The sequence below is a fragment of the Cydia pomonella genome, chromosome 3 (genome assembly GCF_033807575.1).
Source record: "Cydia pomonella isolate Wapato2018A chromosome 3, ilCydPomo1, whole genome shotgun sequence".
In the NCBI taxonomy this organism is placed as follows: Eukaryota; Metazoa; Arthropoda; class Insecta; order Lepidoptera; family Tortricidae; genus Cydia; species Cydia pomonella.
The window spans coordinates 33734334-33752518 of record NC_084705.1 but is presented as its reverse complement, the minus strand read 5'-3'; the positions used below and the strand labels follow the sequence as shown (position 1 = coordinate 33752518).

Below are 18185 nucleotides of genomic sequence, written 5' to 3'. Positions count from 1 at the left end.
TTTCTAGGTAGGTGAAAGTTATTATAATTTTCATAATAAAGGATGACTCACTCAATATATGTCCGACATCTGGAGCACGGTAGTGCTCCCGCCAAGACGAGCCAAGCGAAGCGCGAGAGGGCACTACCTCCTTTTTTTTGAAGCGCTTCGTCGTTTTTTTGATCCTTTATCACTTGCCATTAACCAAATTCTCGGAATATGATTTCAATAGTGGACTTATTAGGCATAAAAAGATTCAATTGCATAGCTCTTATACCTACTTGAGATTTTATTATTGATCCCTCAGTATCTAAAAAAAATCTGATTTCGTCACTCACTCACTGAAGATCATCAAAATTTTTCCTGAGCTATAGAAATTTACTGAAATTTAATATGTAAGCTAGTTGATACTAGCGCGAAGCGCGAGTTACTCTTGAACTGCACAAGAAACTTGTCAATTTCATAATACGTATTTTTTTACATAATAGAATTAGAAACACTTTATTGCCAAACTTAGTTTTTACAAGAACAGGTTGCTACTCAACAGAGGCGTAATAATGGTTACTGCTTTCTATGTACCTAATAATAACTATAATCACTATAGCGTGGAAGTGGAAACTACTTTTATTGTTCATATTCATAATATATCTATACATAATACTGAATAGCTACAAAACAGTATAGTTTCAGTGCAACTGACTCAATTGTTGAAGGGCCCGTGCCCCGTACGAAGGTTAATATCGGGAAATAAGTCGACTTTTCTTTCTTCTAGTTTTCAGTCGGTGACTTTCAACAATCGTCTTTGAAAACTTCTATTGTCAATATTGTTTTAACAAACACTAACATTTCCGTTATACCGACACTATTGTGGTCATTATACGAGATTTGCTTTTGAACTTCCAATTTTTTTTTTCGTGCTTTCTTAGTTCATTGATAACATTATCTTGGCTCCACTCAAGTACACTAACTTGGCATACTTACACTATACACGTACCTTCTATCTTGTATCACACACCAACTCACTCCTCTCTCCATCCACAGACCACGTGGAACTCAAGACCGAGAGCCGAGCGCACACGCCGTCCGACTCGGAGCTGGAGCTCGAGCACGAGCACGAGCACGAGCATGAGCACGAGCATGAGCGCGAGCACGAGCAGGAGCACGAGCACGAACGGGAGCAAGACTCAGCACGGGAGCCGCTGGAGCTGGACTCATTAGACACCGGACGACCGAGAAAGGTAATTTGCTACCGACGCACGAGTATCTACTTATTTTCTAGTCCAAAAGAGAAGATGCATATAGGTGAAAAAGAATTGCACCATTGTCAATATCTCTATTCAGCAAGTCAAATGAGGAAATTACTCGACAAACTGAACTTAAGACGGTCCGTCCCCGCACCACCCGCTACCCCGCTCACTGCCGTCGTACAACGTGAATTTTGTTTCGTTGCACCGCAACGAGGTTCAAAGAATAAGATACAGCCCAGAGGCGCCTGGTTGGCGCGATACTCGTATTTGTGTAATTTTGCATGCATTTAGTGGAGGTCGTAAATTATAATAAAAATAACTATATACACAAAAATAAAATACATCTGGTGTTGCAGGTGTCCATGGGCGGCGGTAATCGCTTAACATCAGGTGATCCGTCTGCTCGTTTGCCTCCTCTATCATAAAAAAAAATACTCTTGCGCATTATATTTTACAAGCCTCAATTAGCTAATTTATATTTTATCCGATTGTTACAAGTAAATAACGAAATCAAAACCACAGATAAAGATTAATAGCTAGAGCTAGGTACTACATTAGGCGTTTAGTGCGTTTACTGCGTTTACAGACAGTTTTTATCTCCTTAATAAATGAACTTATAGATTAAGTATTACATTTTTGGAATTGTTATGTAACTATCAAACTAGTGATATATTTGGACTTTGGAGTAACTACTGATATATTTGGAGTAATTGATTACAAGCTATTAGTTTCAGTCGAAACTATTTTTTCTTGTGACTTACAGTTTCTCCGTAAAAAACACTACGATATGCCGTTTTGCTACTAGTTATTTTGCGTATTTGTTCTAAACGGCAATTTAATTAAAATTATCTTTAAACTAAAAAAAATAAGCAAAGTGATCCGCAGAATGGCCTGGCGTACGTATTATTATTTTTACGGTGAAACTATAAATTTCAGGAAAAAAGCGTATATATTTTTTCCATAATTTTTGTTGACCTATTTAGAAGAAACAGGCTCTAGAAAGTAACAGTTTTTCGCCAAAAACGGCGATTACCGCCATAAAAAAAAATATAAAGAATACAGGATGACTCACGTTACAACGGTCTGGATCGAGGCCGGGGCGTCCGACACGCCAGTATATAGAAACCGTCACGTGACCACCGATGACCTGTCAAATAAAACGAAGTGTCTGAAACCCCGGCCCTGACCCGAACCGTTCTAACGTGAGTCATCCTTAATGCCATGTGATTATTGACGCGATAATCTTTCACTTTTTCTTAAGCCTAATTTGAACAAAATCTTTTTACAATGAATATAGGTTATTGCATCTTTAATTTGGTAATTTCCCCTGACTAGTTGTAAATAATTAGGTAAGTTTTTTTAATTTATAGCATGTGAGTAACGTGTGCGTTCTCAAGCAGGTGCGCCGCAGCCGGACCACGTTCACCACATACCAGCTGCACGAGCTGGAGCGCGCCTTCGACGCCACACAGTACCCCGACGTGTTCACGAGGGAAGAGCTGGCTCTCAGGCTAGAGCTCAGTGAAGCGCGTGTTCAGGTAAACAAGCTTCGTCATCTTTAACCCTGACGATTGAGTACCTACATTTCACAGTTAAATCAACGCGCATGCGCACATCATGCGCTGCGTTGCGAGACCCCTCTGTGGTGATATGACTTCGCGGTGCCAGTATCTCCTGCCTTCCACGAAGCTTGAACTACCAGACGTTTAGAAGTAGTCTGTCATATCACATATGTATACTTACTCGTTTTTGTTTATTTCTCTACTACGAGTATTTTGCATTCAAAGATTCATGGTTTCAAATAATTGATAAAGGTAGATTGACGAAGAACTATTCCAACCTAGCATATCTCTCAAAGCGAAGAGTTGCGGCCACCTGATTAAGACACAGAATCACCGCCAACATTTATAAAGAGTGGCCAATGAAAAGTAGATACTTAAGTAAACCAATTCAGCAATGACTTTCACAATTATTTAGGTACCTATATTGCATATCTTCTTTATCTTCATTATATTCTTTAGTCTGCTATTGTAATGTTGCGCGATATTTTTGGCGTGTATATACTATATTCCTTTATATACCTACATACTTACATAGGACAAAATTTTAGGAGTGTCGACCACGAATAGGAGATATACAGGGAAATTAGTTTCTAGGTAATTAGCATTAGCGCTATTCTCCGCGCACAATACGCGCCGATTGCGGCGCCTCGCGAAATAAATGTGCTTCACACTGCAGCTGTGTCACCTGCGAAATATTACTACTGGTATACTGTACCTAACCAGTCTAGTAATAACTAACTAATTTGATATTAGGACCTACTAATTAATTAATTATTAATTAAATATAACTTTTTCGGTATGTCGGTAACATATTTTCATCATCATCATCATCATATCAGCCCTTTATCACCCACTGCTGAGCATAGGCCCCTCTTCCAGTACGCCACTTGTCCCGGCGGTCCTGAGCTATTCTCAGGATATTTTGCATTATGAAAAGTAATTAATAATTATAGGTATGTTAAAATGTTGTCCCTCAACATTTTAAGGTAGAATAATGTGATATGTTAACAGACACAAATCTGCTCTTGACTCGCGTAGCATCAAACAGGCTTTACTTGCAAATGGCTACGGCGTAGCGCTTTATAGTAAGTAAGTCAGCATTTTGAAAGAATTGTGCTGACAGGATGTCGGCAGGTCGGCACTGGGTAAATTAGCAATGCAGAATACATCGGATTAATCATTTCGAATTAGGTTAACAAAGGGAAATTAAGTTGGAGTCTACGCCATATGTAGATTGAGATATATTGTAAATGCAGATTTAGTAACAAGAGCCCAGGTTATGGTTGTGGCCATTAGGCTCGATTAAGGCTGTGGCTTGCGGTGGGTGCGGTGTCGCGGGCGAAGGCGTCGCCCGCGCTAATGCCGCTCATTACTTGCCATTACGCACTCGCTCCACTCCACCGCCTCGCTCCACTCGCTCATCAGCGCCATTCTGCGCCGGATTAACATTTAGCCGCGCATTGTGACGGTGTACCGAGCACCCATTATTGCGAGAGGCGGTTACGTTTCAATTCAGCTTGTTACACACTTCGGCTTCTTTCATTTAGACGTACGACGGCATAGTTTAATATCGCGTCTATAACAAACTCATAATTGCAGATTTCTTTGGTCATTTGTTATTATATTTAACCACGAACCAAATATCATCACTATTATTGACATAGTATCTAATGAATTATCCCAAGTTTCACAATAAATGATTCGGTATCGTTTTTTTGTTATTATAAACATCAGTAATGATCGTTGTAGTATGGAGGTATAGTCATATCTTAGCAGTAAGGATTAAGAATGATAAACCTACCCATGTATGTCAGTTGGACGTCCGAGAATAAGGAAATTTGAAACTCAAAACGTTATTTAATTAGATCTAAGCGTTTCCAATCGTCAGTAACAAACTTCATATCATCTTAACTTATATGAAATAAAGTCGTCTCATTTCAATTTCAGCACACAATATCTGTATAATGCGGTAGGTAGAACATCGATAGGCAAGCGACTCAACAACGTTGTTCAAAAATCTATTTGCCATATGCGAATTGTGCGAGTTATGTACCGCACGGTCAATGACGTCAGAATGATATGTATATTGTCATTAATCTGTCACTGCATTGCCAAATACATCCGTAGGGGATCTAATGAAGGCGTCTTGGCACATGCAATTCTATTTACTCGTAGCATTTAATATCAGCGGACTTTAAGCCACTCAGGCCATACAGAGCGCGACTTTAATCTGTAAATGATTAACCTCTCGAGTCGAGCGCGCGCGCACTGTACGCCGAGTGACGCCATCTGTCATCCCCCCCCCCCCGCCACCCCCGCCACCCCCGCCACCCCTGCCACCCCCTCGTTAGCGCGCTTGTCTCAGCTTTAATCACGCTAATTATGAATCATTATGTCATATGCAGCTGAAGGAACTACGACTTTACAAATTCCAGGTTTTTTAATTAAAAATTAACATCCTATGTTCTGAGTGAAATCGATGCTACTCAAGGCCCCTGCTCTCAATTAATTATGAGAATTGATCGCTCGATCATTTACACTATTTACATCATGGCTCGCAGCGGTACCCACAAATTGCTCTAATCCACTCGATGGAGAGCGCCTTTATAGACCGCTTTCACTCTAAAAGGTACCTTAAACACTTGTTACAAGGTTTAGTTTAGATCAGGGGTTGGCGAAGTGAAGATCTGGTGCTAGAGTCGTGAGAATGGGTGTGGAGTGGGCTGGAGTGGGCCGGAGTGGGCCGCGTGTCGCCGCGACTTTAATTGCGCGTCGAGAGCGATTTCATTGATTCCGGTTATGCGTCAGAACGCACCTATTGAGCGATACATTTCACTCTGATCAATTTTTCTAGAAATTACTTCGGTCCAATCTTAAAAGAAACTTGTAAGCAGCCCGTAAATGAATTAGGAAATTTCTTCCTCATGTATATGTACCTATCAAGACAATCTTTAACTTAAACTTTCTGTTTGTAATCGTGTTACCATTTACATAGTATTGTAATAAGTTGAAAATTACTACTATCGGAACCACATTCTGTTTACACAATTGTATTTTATTATTATATAGCATAGTTAACCTAAAATGTATGCCACATAATTCATGCGGTAGTGACATATATGCGTGGAGGGCTAAAATCATACATACGTAGAGAGAGAGGTACCTGTTTTAATTGAATAAAACACTGAAGTAGGTAAAGCTCTCATGAGTAAATTAATAAATTAACGGGAAAGAAATTGGGCAGCAAATTAAGTCACATTAAACACTTACTCGTAAATGAATGGCGCGCGCATTAGGTGCAAATGAACGCAATCAGCCGCAATTACACGAGTTATGAAATTACACCACTCTTTCTCACAATGTCTTTTATTAGCGCAATGCTCCGGACTAGCTCAATTTGATTCTATTCTCTTTAATCCCGAGCAAAACTGCACCTTGCGCCGCGACTTTAAAGTTTTATTTAGATCGGAAGAGTGTCGGCGTGGAAACCACGTATGCGTAATTGCTTTTCATTACGGGTCTATTGTCGTGGCCGGTGTGGGGGTGAGGGGAGGGCGGGGGAGGCAATTGCCGACAGTTGCACAATAAAAGAATTAAAAAGTGAGCCGCAGCATTGTCCGAGATGCAGATCGCGCGGTTCAGGTCCAGTTCCCTTTGCGAACTTGATTGCTTCGGGATGTGGTTGTACCTGCGACCGAAATGTGTCGGACATGTCTGACATTTTCGGGAAAGTAATTTTACCCCAAAAGAATAGAACACACTACGGTTACACAAGAATCAAGCTACATATGTTATCACATCATCAATTGATTACAAAGTCACAGATCATAGCTATTTAAGAAACGCTATCAAAATATAAGCACACCATTAAATAAATTGGCATTAATTGTTAATCGGCTGACAAAAAGGGAATTAATTAGACCAAATGTTGCGATGCAGTCCATCCCTAGTCTTTATATGTCAAATCTTGAATGCAGGTTGCCATGGTATGTCATCCAGTTATGCTGCTGCTACTGCGTTTACGTTACTGATGTTTAAGTGTATTCGTACTTCGAAAGTTAGCTCTTATGTGCAACGGGGTCTAATGAAGTGTTTTAATTTAAATAATAAATTTAATAAATTTAAAAAATAAATTTAATCTGTTATTTAACTCAGTAAACTCAGGTAGCTATGGTCCACATCATATCACTATGATCCAAATTTACGTGCATATGAAAGATTTTAGGTGTGCGATTTAGAATTTTGACTCTTGGAAATCCTAGACATGTCTTAGGATAATTTGATAAACTATATAATCATTTAGTTCTGACACTTAGAAATATCTACACCTACACCTCTAAATAATTTTAGTTTTTTTTTGTATCTGTTTATGATTTTTTTTTTGTATATCGACATTCGACTCTAAGCAATAATAATACTTATTTTCAGTTAATTGTATTCTATAATTGTTGATGTGCTTGTTTTTACAAGCTTTTATTTAACTTGCCCTGTTAGTATGTATGGGACAAATCTTGCAAGTTAAATTTGACCCACTTCCCGGTTTCCAATGAAGCCGGGTGACAATGTAATATTATGGTACCATCAAGCTGATCTGTTGATGGAGACAGGAGGAGGAGGAGGCCATAGGAACTCTGTGATAAATCAACGCAACCTAATTATATTTGGGGTTTTTAGAATTGTCTCGATGAGTATTAGTTGCCTGTGGAAAAAATAAATAAAGTCAGCGATAAAAGCTTGTATACCAAAAATGAAATTTTTGCCAAAAACTTGCTGCCCTTGTGGCCTATTTGCTGAATAAATGTTGAAGTTGAAGAAACAGCAATAGTTAATTTACCTAAGTCATTCTAATACGCTCATTAATGGATTATTGTTGCAGTATTCGGCTACAGTTACCTGAGTTTATGGAATGTACGCTAGTGTTAATGTAGTAGTTATGTGCAGGATCTGATGTGTTGTTTGTCGCAGGTGTGGTTCCAGAACCGGCGAGCAAAGTGGCGCAAGCGCGAGAAGGCGCTGGGCCGCGAGCACGCTCCCTTCCTCCACCACGACCACGGTAAGCCCACGCTGACGCTTACTGCGACACTAACGCAGAGTTCGCTTGATCTGACTCTTGAGCTTACGCTGATATCATTTTTACGATCAATAATATAAATAATATCAAACAAATGTCTCTTTATTGCAATGCTCAGTACAAAAACAATACAGAGGTATAGCAAAAAAAATAGCAGAGAGCGTGCTAAATAGAGAAAGCGTTTGATTTCGTCAAATTATCTATACATTGCTAACAACAAAGGTAAAATAAGCTGAGGCACATAATGCAACGACGCAAAGGTTTTAATGTTTCTTTAACAAACGTTTCAAGGACTGTAAACTATAATGGCCACCATTTAAATCAGTCAAAAATATTTGGAATCCCTCAAGGAACAACTTTAAGTTATTTTTTGATAATACACGTTAGGTAGGTACGCCTTATTTGATCCTAGTGCTTGGCTTGGCTGCAAATACGATGTTCACGAAGTAATTCATGCCCTCTCAATCTAGGCCTGGGATCATTAGAAGCAATCAGTTGGAAATTTAAACGTCAGCGTCTGTATTTAATATTGTTCAAATAAATATTTTTTGATATTTAGTAGGCATCAACTAAATGTCAGAAAATATTTATTTGAACAATATTAAACACAGACGCTGGCGTTAAAATTTCCAACTGATTGCTTCTAATGACCCAAATACTTACCGTACCTACTTATGGATGATTTGAATATATTAAAACACATTTTATATGTCACCCTCATGTATCGTTAGTGTAATTACATGCTTTGCTTCCTGTACATGATACCATTTTTACTAGTTAATGTTGTCAACTGAAACAAGACGAGCTCGCTGGCAAAAAGGCATAGCATATGCAACTAATATGGTTGTTACAACCTTTTAGAAAGCCGTTGAGAACAATTTCGTAGATATTAGTGTCGGTAAACTCGTTAAGTCGATACGACAGCAATGGTAAATGGTTTATCTGTGCATTTATCATCGGTTAGCGCTCGTTAGACATCGCTTCCGAAGCCGCGATTAGAGACACGGAGCGGTGATTAAGCGGAGCGATAGCGGATAGCGATAAACGCACGTCTACGTATTCCCATAACTAACGGATTCCCATAGCTAACTGACTCTGGAGTCTCATCAACCACCTGTCTCATCGACCAATATAAGTCTGACTTCCGATTGCTCATACTTGTTTCGATTAAGAGGTCAAATTAATCTACTTGTGTAAGAACACGTTTTTGAATTGATAAGTTTTGACAACATAAATACTTTATGTAAACTGCTTTATTATATATTACTATTTATTTCGATATGAAATCGAAGATATTTACGAGTATCTGTGTTGGTTTCATTATTAATGTTTAGTGCGATTTCATGCAAACTTTTTCAATAGGTATATAAGTAAGTCATGTAGGTATCTTGATAGTGACAATGATGTGGGTAAGCTAAGCGATTGGTGAATAAAGTAGTCTATGCTCGGTAAAGGTCGTTTCAATATCTCCTGACATGGCGCAGTCGGTAGGATATCTATTGACGAAGTATGTTTAACTTACGTATCTATTCTTTAAATAATTTAGTGGTGGAAAAATAGACCATTTTATTAGGTTTTAAAGTTACAAATAAACTATTGATATGTGTAATACCTATTGTTTTCGGGGATGTTTTAAATTACCTGTACGCGATATACGTACCTATTAAGTTTAAATAATTGTATTTCCTTAATATTTTTAGTAAGGTAAAAATATTAATCGTTTTATTTGATGTTGTCAAAGCTATGACGGCGTTTCGATTTAAAAGTCCACAAATAGTATTTTTATCGAGGTTGTCACCGTCACCCCAAATTAGAGCGATCCAATCGCCGACCCCTCGTTGTTGTCGATACGCAAATGACAATTTATTATCACAAATACGTCATTATGGGCTCAATTATCGCTGGAAGCGTGTACGTTGCGTGTTGGGGAACGCTTGCCGTTCACACTGTTTATGTGTATCATCTTATCACTTTACCTACTCGTATAACTCTCACATGTACGAGGTAAATAGGTGTTTAATATTGTTATATTGAGTTCGGAAACAACAGACTTTAAGACTTGACGTTTTTGATATAATAATTATCAGGACGCAGACGGATTATCTTTACACACAAATGGTTTGATGATTTTCTTTAATCCTATTATTTTCCACTGATATGATTTAAAAAGTTGACAACAGAGGCAGAGGCTTTCTTGTAGGTATTACATGTTAGACTTCAAAAGACTTAAAGAGACTCCACTCGCGAAGGATTCGGAAACCTTTCAAGGGCAGAGACTCAACAAAACTCATCTTGCCAATCGTAGTATTCGTAGTAACGGAGCAGCAATGGACAGCGTGCATGAGGCGCCACGCGCGGGAAGGGTGCTAATGCTTGTATAATAGCCCGGCAACGACACGACACGCGACAATTTGCCCAGATTTATTTTGTCACCCATCACTTTCCATGGAATTACATCCGATTACATTTTTGAGCAGCTTTTAATAATGTTTCGACTCACATTTGGGAATGACATTATGTCATCCTTTCTTTACCATATGTTTAATGAAATTGAGTCATAATATAAAGCCATAACAAGTTCACTTCGAATCCATTCTTTGGAGCTACAATGTCTATATCCTATTTATGTTCCTAGACTTACGCACCACGCTATTAACAGTCCGCACTCGAAGTCCAAGGACTTGTAAGGGAGCACCCCCGGCATCTTTAAGCTCTTTCAGAACCACAAATGTTTATGGGGGGGGGGGGCACGGGAGTGCCCCGCCAAGGCGAGCAAAGCGAAGCGCAAGGGCACTACCTACCTTTTCTCGAAGAGCTTCGTCGTTTTTTGAACCCTCATCCTGGGTTTGGATTATACTAGATGAACAAAATACTCCGATATAGGTAATGTCAATAGTGGACTTAATAACCATAAAAAAATTCAGTTCCATAGCTCTCATACTTTAGATTTTATTCATATCTAAAAAACCTCGATTCGTCACTGACTCACTCACTCACTTAGGGTAGTTCCTGAAGTCCTAGGAAGCTTAAATTTGGTATGTAGGATAGTATTAATACAAAAAAAAAAAAAAAAAATTAAAACATTAAAATATAAAAAAATTGATGAAAAGGGATACAATAACCGCTGAACCGATTCAGTAGAAATTTGGTATGTAGATAGTTTTAGTTATGGGTAAGGATATAGATATAGAATAAGTAGTTTTCAATCCCAAATTCACCCCGTAAAGGGCACTAGGGCAAAAAAAGTTTTGAAGTGTGTATGGGGATCAGTAAAAAACCAGTTCCTATATAAGACGCCCCCAGATACGTATTTCAGGATGCTTAATAGTAAATAACTCCCAACCCTATAAATTAGGGGATGTAAGATTGTCATAAGCAACATACAAAAAAAGTGAAGTACAGTCGAGTTCATAAACATGTATACATTGTCATTTTTTCACTTTATTCCAATGGATTAATGTTAAGAAATGTATACATACTTATGAACTCGACTGTACCATCAAAAACATTTTCATGTAAAATGTTGCCAAGACGAAACCATAAGGCTCGCACTGTCAAAAAGTTATCAGATCTCATGTAGAGCCAAGCTTCTAACTCTACAAGCCTTAGGGCTTAATACGTTGTACGTAGTTTAATAAGTTGTAGAGTTTGTGAAGTTAGTTCACAAACTCTACAACTTATTAAACTTTATAACTGCGAGCCTTATGGTTTCGTCTTGGCAACATTTTACATGAAAATGTTTTTGATGGGATAAAACTAACACAAATACAAAGAAAATTCGTTAGCGCCGGTTCTCATTTTATTTTTGTTAAACTTTCATCAAATCACGCACCGTTTACACCAAAGGACAACAATTTGATTGATCGGGATAGATAAGTGCTATATTTGCCGGCAGGACGGAAAGCGACCCCTTCACGCGACGGTAACGAAGTGCGCCGACAGGTGGCGCTGCCACCTGCGTGCGGCGATAAGTGAGCGGTTACCTAGTTTACCTACCCGATAGTCTGTTACGCGATGAATGAGCTCACTATGAGACCGTGTTCTTTCCTACCACGCTGGGAATATGCAGCTTTCAGGCCAGCTGCGATCATTACAATGTTGTCATTGACATTGTGTTTTATTTGACATACCTATCATTTCACATTTCTGTTAAATTGGAAATTTTAGTTTGGCCGTTTATTACAATCGTTTGGGGGACTGAACTTGGGGATATCGCATCGGTGAAGGGTAATCTTCAATCAATTGTAGTATCAGATGGATCATACCCATCTTGGAGGTCGGCGCGGCGCGGCGCGGCGGCGGTCTAATGGCCGTATATATGAATCTTAGTCGTGCAAGTCTGTTCTTCCATGTTGTCGGCCTCTCACAAGTCTTTAAATAGGTACTAAACACTCGTAATCGTAATTAATCGTGGTAAGACGACAAAGTAATGTTGCGGCGATCGTTAGAGTCGACAATATTTCGTAGTTTTTTAGGGTTCCGTACCAAAAAAGGTACCAAAACCCTTATCGTGTGACTCTGTCCGTCAGTCCGTCTATATGTCTGTCTGTCACATCGCTAAATATCTCGAGACACTTAAGCTATCGTTTGAAATTTGGAATAGTTATGAAATTGGCTAACCCAGACGAATTGAAAATATTTTTTTATTTATTTTATTTTTGATAACTATCGGAAACAGCTCAACCTAGACCTCGACCTAGTGTGAGGGTTATTGTTTGCTCTAAGAAGCGGTTGTACATACTTCATAGTTAATTTTAATTTAATTACTAATGATTCATGTCATGTCAATTTGGAAAATAAATGTATTTGTATTTGTAAATGCCCAATATGAAGAGGGGGCAAAATTTCAGTCTAGTGACTTTTTTATCATTTTTTAGTAGTGGAAAAAAAAAGATTTATGAAGGAAAATTTAATTAAATTTAGTTTACAATTTAACCAACTTTAAGTTTTTTTATACTACGTCGGTGGCTAACAAGCATACGGTCCGCCTGATGGTAAGCAGTCTCCGTAGCCTGTGTACGCCTGAAACTCCAGAGGTGTTACATGCGCGTTGCCGACCCTAACACCCCTCCCTCCCCTCGATGAGCTCTGACAACCTTACTCACCGGCAGAAACACAACACTATGAGTGTACAGTGTTATTTGGCTGTGGTTTTCTGTAAGGTGGAGGTACTTCCCCAGTTGGGCTCTGCTTTAGATCTGGAATGACATCCGCTGTGCTGTGCCCTACCACACAAGGCGTGTTACGTGTGTTTATTGCACTTGAAATTTATATGAGATTACATTAAATACACCTTTTTTCAAATAAAAGAACAATTTTTTAAAATATGTTTACGTGATAGATAATTATCGTCGAAAAACCAACATACGTGCATTACATCGCGCAAATTAGTTAAACAATTTGGCGATAGATGGCGCTGTACACAATTATACTTAGTATAGGTACTTCTGATCAAAAGTCTTTCGCCTTTATAGTCACGAGATGATTAAAATTTTGTACGGAACCCTCGGTGAGCGAGTAAAACGAACTCGCGCTTGACCGGCATTTTTAACATTGTAATATGCCTAAATTGATTTTGATATTCATTTTCAATATAATATTATGACAGTTTTTGAGGCATGGCAGGGTTCAGTTATCCGTGTTAGATAGTAGTAGGAAGATAGTAATGTACATATGTGTTTGTTGCAGTGGTGAGCGAATGGAACGGCGCGGGCGCCGGCGGCGAGTGGTGGGCGCTGGGACTCGGCGCTCTCGGCGTGGCCCCACCTTTATGGCCAGCTGAACCGACTGCCTTCCGAGCCTTGTTACACAGGTACCAAAACACTCTGTAGCAAACATTGGGGACGGACATCGAAGGTTGGAGGTCTACCAGCCTCCAAGTCTTGTTACCCCTGCGCAGAGTTATTCTGCAACAAGGTTCAAAGTTTTTTTATGTCACCCTGGCATCCATTTGACTATAAACGTTTAAAAATAGGCAAGGAAGTTATTTCAATCTAGATACTTGCAAAACTATAGGTAATATTTATGGGACTCCCTATTCCAACTTGAGGCTCAAACGCTAATTCTAGAAGTGCGACCATATGTAGCAAATGCGACGAAAGTGTGTGTTCTGTAGATTGAGCGTTTTAATTAAGCCTTGCATGAGTTGCACTAATTAGGAGCGCAATTCATGAGCATTCTAGGTCTAGACGTCATATCTTAAGATGTTGATAATGAATCAGTAAAGAAACCAGGCTCATCGCCCCCAGGTATGTGCTATCGCTCCCGCCGGCGCTGGGCCCGCTGGCGCCGCCGCCGCGCTCGCCGTCGCCCGGCGCGGCCCGCGCGCCCGCCGCCGCGCCCGCCGACCTGCGCCTGCGCCTCGAGCTGCCCGAGCGGGCGCTCGCGCTGCACGCCGGCAGCAAGATGCACACGTAGCACGACTGAGTGACACTTACACTATAGTTTGTTTTTTTAGCATTAGAAAAAAGGTAAACAATTTTGACGTGTCTATTTATTGAAAATTCTTGAAAAACGCTTTTAAAAATTAGTTAATACTTATTACTTATAGAAGTAAAAGAATATAACAAATCGTTTATAATTTATAATTAATTTTCTATGATGTGACTTATTTAAAAAAAATTTTTTTTCAATAAAAAGACACGTCACCAGACCTTCATTCTAATGCAAAAAAAATGTAAATGTTAAGACTCCTTTTAGGTGGAAATAACCCTCATTTTATGAGTCACTGTTATCATCTGGCCTCATAATACTGGCGCCCAACATGGGCCACAATAATAGTCTTATTCTGATTGGCAGTTTAGCACCCGTGCGTTAAGTGAAGACTTGTTTACTAAGTTTAAGACGCCTTTGTTTCTGACGAGGAGATCTTGTCCTCCTGATTTATGTCACACCTGGGCTCCCCGTAATATTGGCGCCCAGCGTGGGGGCTTAGTCTTGGAATTAGGTTTCAAGTTGACTGATCCTATCCTGATATTCAGCAGCCATGCGTTAATATACAGAAAATGTTTCGAGTGATAGGCAAGGGGGCGTCCATTAATCGCGTCATATTGTATAGGGGGGGGGGGGGGGGAGGGGGTCAGCAAAAAATCACCAATGATCACCACAGGGGACGGGGGGGTATGGACACGTATCACGTGTATTTTTTTTTTCATCTGTGCTATACTGTATTATAGTCAATAAAATAAAAATAATAGTTTTCCGCCCTTATTATCCTTCACGTGTACTTAGGTTCATTTGTTAGAAAACTGTTCTTTAGTTATCGAAAAAAATACACGTCATATTGGATGGGGGGGGGGGGGGGGTCCTGAAAATATCACCAAAGATCACCATGGGGGGGGGGGGGGTCTAAAACAAGCCAAAAACGTATGACGCGATTAATGGACGCCCCCCAAGTGAATACATAGGTTTTGATACAAGGATTTGTAGGGCCAACATGACAGAGCAGGTGGAGTAAAAAGGCTTAAAAATAATGTAAATTATCATAAAATAATGTACCTAATTTTGAATTCATGTATTATTACGTAGGCATGCTGAAAAGAAAGGAGCCCACCGGAACCTATTTCTTGATTCCTCCGTATATACCGACATTTTCGAGACTTTTGTTATACCATTCATCAAGGTTTGAAAATGACCAATTGACTGTATCCGCAATGGTAGGTGGAGGTGTTTTTTTTTTGTAATATTAAGTACAAAAATATTACTTGAACAAGTAGAATATTTGATTTTGAATACGGTGATGTAAATTGAAGCCAGCGAGGAATCAATTAAAGGATTCCACAATTCTTACAAAATCTACCAAATTGACTGGTTTCTTGGGGATGTTACATATTTATAATAATTATATTTAACTATAAATTAAGTTTAATCTTAAGACCTCTGATCTCGTTGCACCCGCGGTGCTCTTGTTGTGTGTGAAACGTCGATAGCACTCCTTCCTTGTTGCACCGGGTGAAAATGTATCATTGTATGTGTACAGTCGGGGACAGAATGGCCAACACTACGCGATAGTGTTACTGGGACCGGCGGTTTAGTCAGTGTATCACAGTAAATATACAGTCAGCAATAGAATTAACTAAGCGGATGATGTGTCATTTTCATTTAATTGATTTATTTGTTTGCCATCACTTTTATGGTGGTCAAAGAAATCTTCACGCGCTCTAAAGATAGTTTATTTTTCAAGTCGGCATATTAGAATGCGCTTATGAATGTCAAATAAAGCATATTCTATAGAGGCTGAATTTGAGCTTACATAAATTTGTTTAGTAACTTCTGCTGCTGCCTTCTGCTTATGTCTGATTATAATACGCTAAGGGTTCGTTTCACAATGTCTAAATAAAGTCCTGATTAAACTACTTGCCACTTATTTGACGAATAAAGTCATCGTTGGCGTTTCACAATCATCAAATAAGCTTAACTGGTAGATAAAGTGCTGAGTTTTGAAGGAAGTTTTATCTGGCAGTTAATTTATTTGTTAATTAGCTATCCAATACTTGGTGAAATAGACCCTAAGTGCTCACGTAGTTTTGCCCATTCGGCGTGTATATATTAGTGACCTCGGCTGTGCAGTAGCAGTTAGATTTGTGTGACAAGCCGCGTGCCTTACATGTGTAACTTCACTCGGTTCTAAATAAAGATAGAAATCATAGTCTATATGCATCCTTTGGCCTAGAGCATATAGAACCATTTATCCATACCCATTTATTTACTGTACCCGTCGAATAGAATTGAACAATAGCATAAGAACCGAATGGTTTTAAGGTTAATGAGTGTCAAAGTATCAGGTCATATTGTCCAAGAGCGTTTTCACTTTGTATGATTCGACCTCGGATGTCGGACGTCCCTTGGAGAAAAACAGCTGAAGAGTGCCCTGCGGCAACAAGTCCTTTTATTTATGCATTATCGTTTTTTTTAACAACTAAAAATTATTCAATTTTATTATTCAATTAATAAATAAAAGTAAAAAGGCACTTTTTTACATTTTATTTCTTTGCGGTGGTATCCGACATACGATATCGGATCAGACAATATGAAAACGTTGTCATGCGATTTTTTCTTTCATACCATGGGGCAACCTTATATGTATGCATAAAATAAAGTCTATAAAAGATAGCTAAAATAATCACTTAGACTTAAACGAATGGGGATATACATGTACCTAAATATACATGTATAGTTGCTACAACCTAAATCTCCTCAAGAGTTTCAAGACCAATGAAAACGGTACACTTTATATTGAAATTTCGATAATGTAAACTCTTATTAATTGGTATTGAGGCTCCAAGTCATTCCAATGAGTTGAGAACATTCCATGAGATCTCATCATAGATACTTATAGCTGTAAATGTGCCTAGCATAAGCCGCAAAGCCCGTGTGTAGCTGTAGGTACTACTAGGTACTCCGCAGCAGGCGCGTATCTACAACCTAATTGCGAAACGATGCTATTGACGTCGGTCTATTTAATTTGAAAAAGGAATATAGGGCATCAAAAGTAACGCAATTACCTATGTCTACCATTCTCTAATAGCTTAACAAAATGAGATGTACTAATCGTACCCATATTACCTAAGTAGAACAATTAGATTATGGCAGACACTTTCGAATTCAAACTGTAGAGATGTCATCACTATTTGGAAAAGTATTCGAGGGTGGCATATATTTTTAGAGCGTTGTCTCATCCGCTATTATTGAAGCTGACTAGACAAAAAATGTTAGAATCGATTTGCAATTCGGTTACGAGCGTTGAACAAACGTAATTAATAAAAACTGTGTTAGGTTATGTATTATATTAGATTTGTTTGGTTAAGCAGAGATATAAGTGTAAATAGTAGCCGTGTACATAGTGTAAAGGTAGCGATAGCCGTAGCGTAGCGAGTTGCAATATGTCGGTTTGTGTAGTGCTCGGTACAATATATCACGTGAGGACTGCAGAGAGACTTTTATTTGTGTACCTAAAACTTGACTTAGGTACCTATGCCTCCTTGCCCTATTTCTCCTAGATCACCTAGATGCGACAGAAAGTATCCACGCTGTGTACAGTCTTGAGCTTCGACGCTATCTTGCCTGTATAAGCTCACAGGCCCGCGATTTCCTCTGTGTACAATCCCTTAAAAACATGGATTATTTCTTAATACGTATAGGCGTAGGATCAACTTAAACAATCCTTAACAACAAAATGGCTCACTCCTTAATCATTCAATTGAATTCAATGAATAGTTGGTGCTTACATTCATTATATTTCTTAAAATATAACCTATCTACTTATTGGCTTAGGACCGCATCACCGCACTGACTGCTGACTGCAGTAAATAATATATCTACGTCTCT

The 18185-nt window shown here is 38.9% G+C and overlaps 1 protein-coding gene across 3 annotated transcripts in view; it reads left to right on the top strand.

The window, feature by feature from the left end:
- The window catches only part of LOC133516608 (retina and anterior neural fold homeobox protein 2-like), a 36671-nt gene extending 21774 nt beyond the window's left edge, over positions 1–14897 (top strand). Inside the window, exons 2-6 of one of the 3 annotated variants that reach the window (XM_061849621.1) lie at positions 1021–1217; positions 2627–2764; positions 7754–7841; positions 13548–13671; positions 14108–14897. In XM_061849621.1, the coding sequence (XP_061705605.1) occupies positions 1021–1217; positions 2627–2764; positions 7754–7841; positions 13548–13671; positions 14108–14276 (716 nt within the window). In that variant the 3' untranslated portion in view covers positions 14277–14897. Of the gene's footprint in view, positions 1–1020; positions 1218–2623; positions 2765–7753; positions 7842–13547 lie in introns of all 3 variants that reach the window. The other 2 variants (XM_061849619.1, XM_061849622.1) reach the window with 2 other exon arrangements.
- The last annotated feature ends 3288 nt before the right edge of the window (positions 14898–18185 follow it).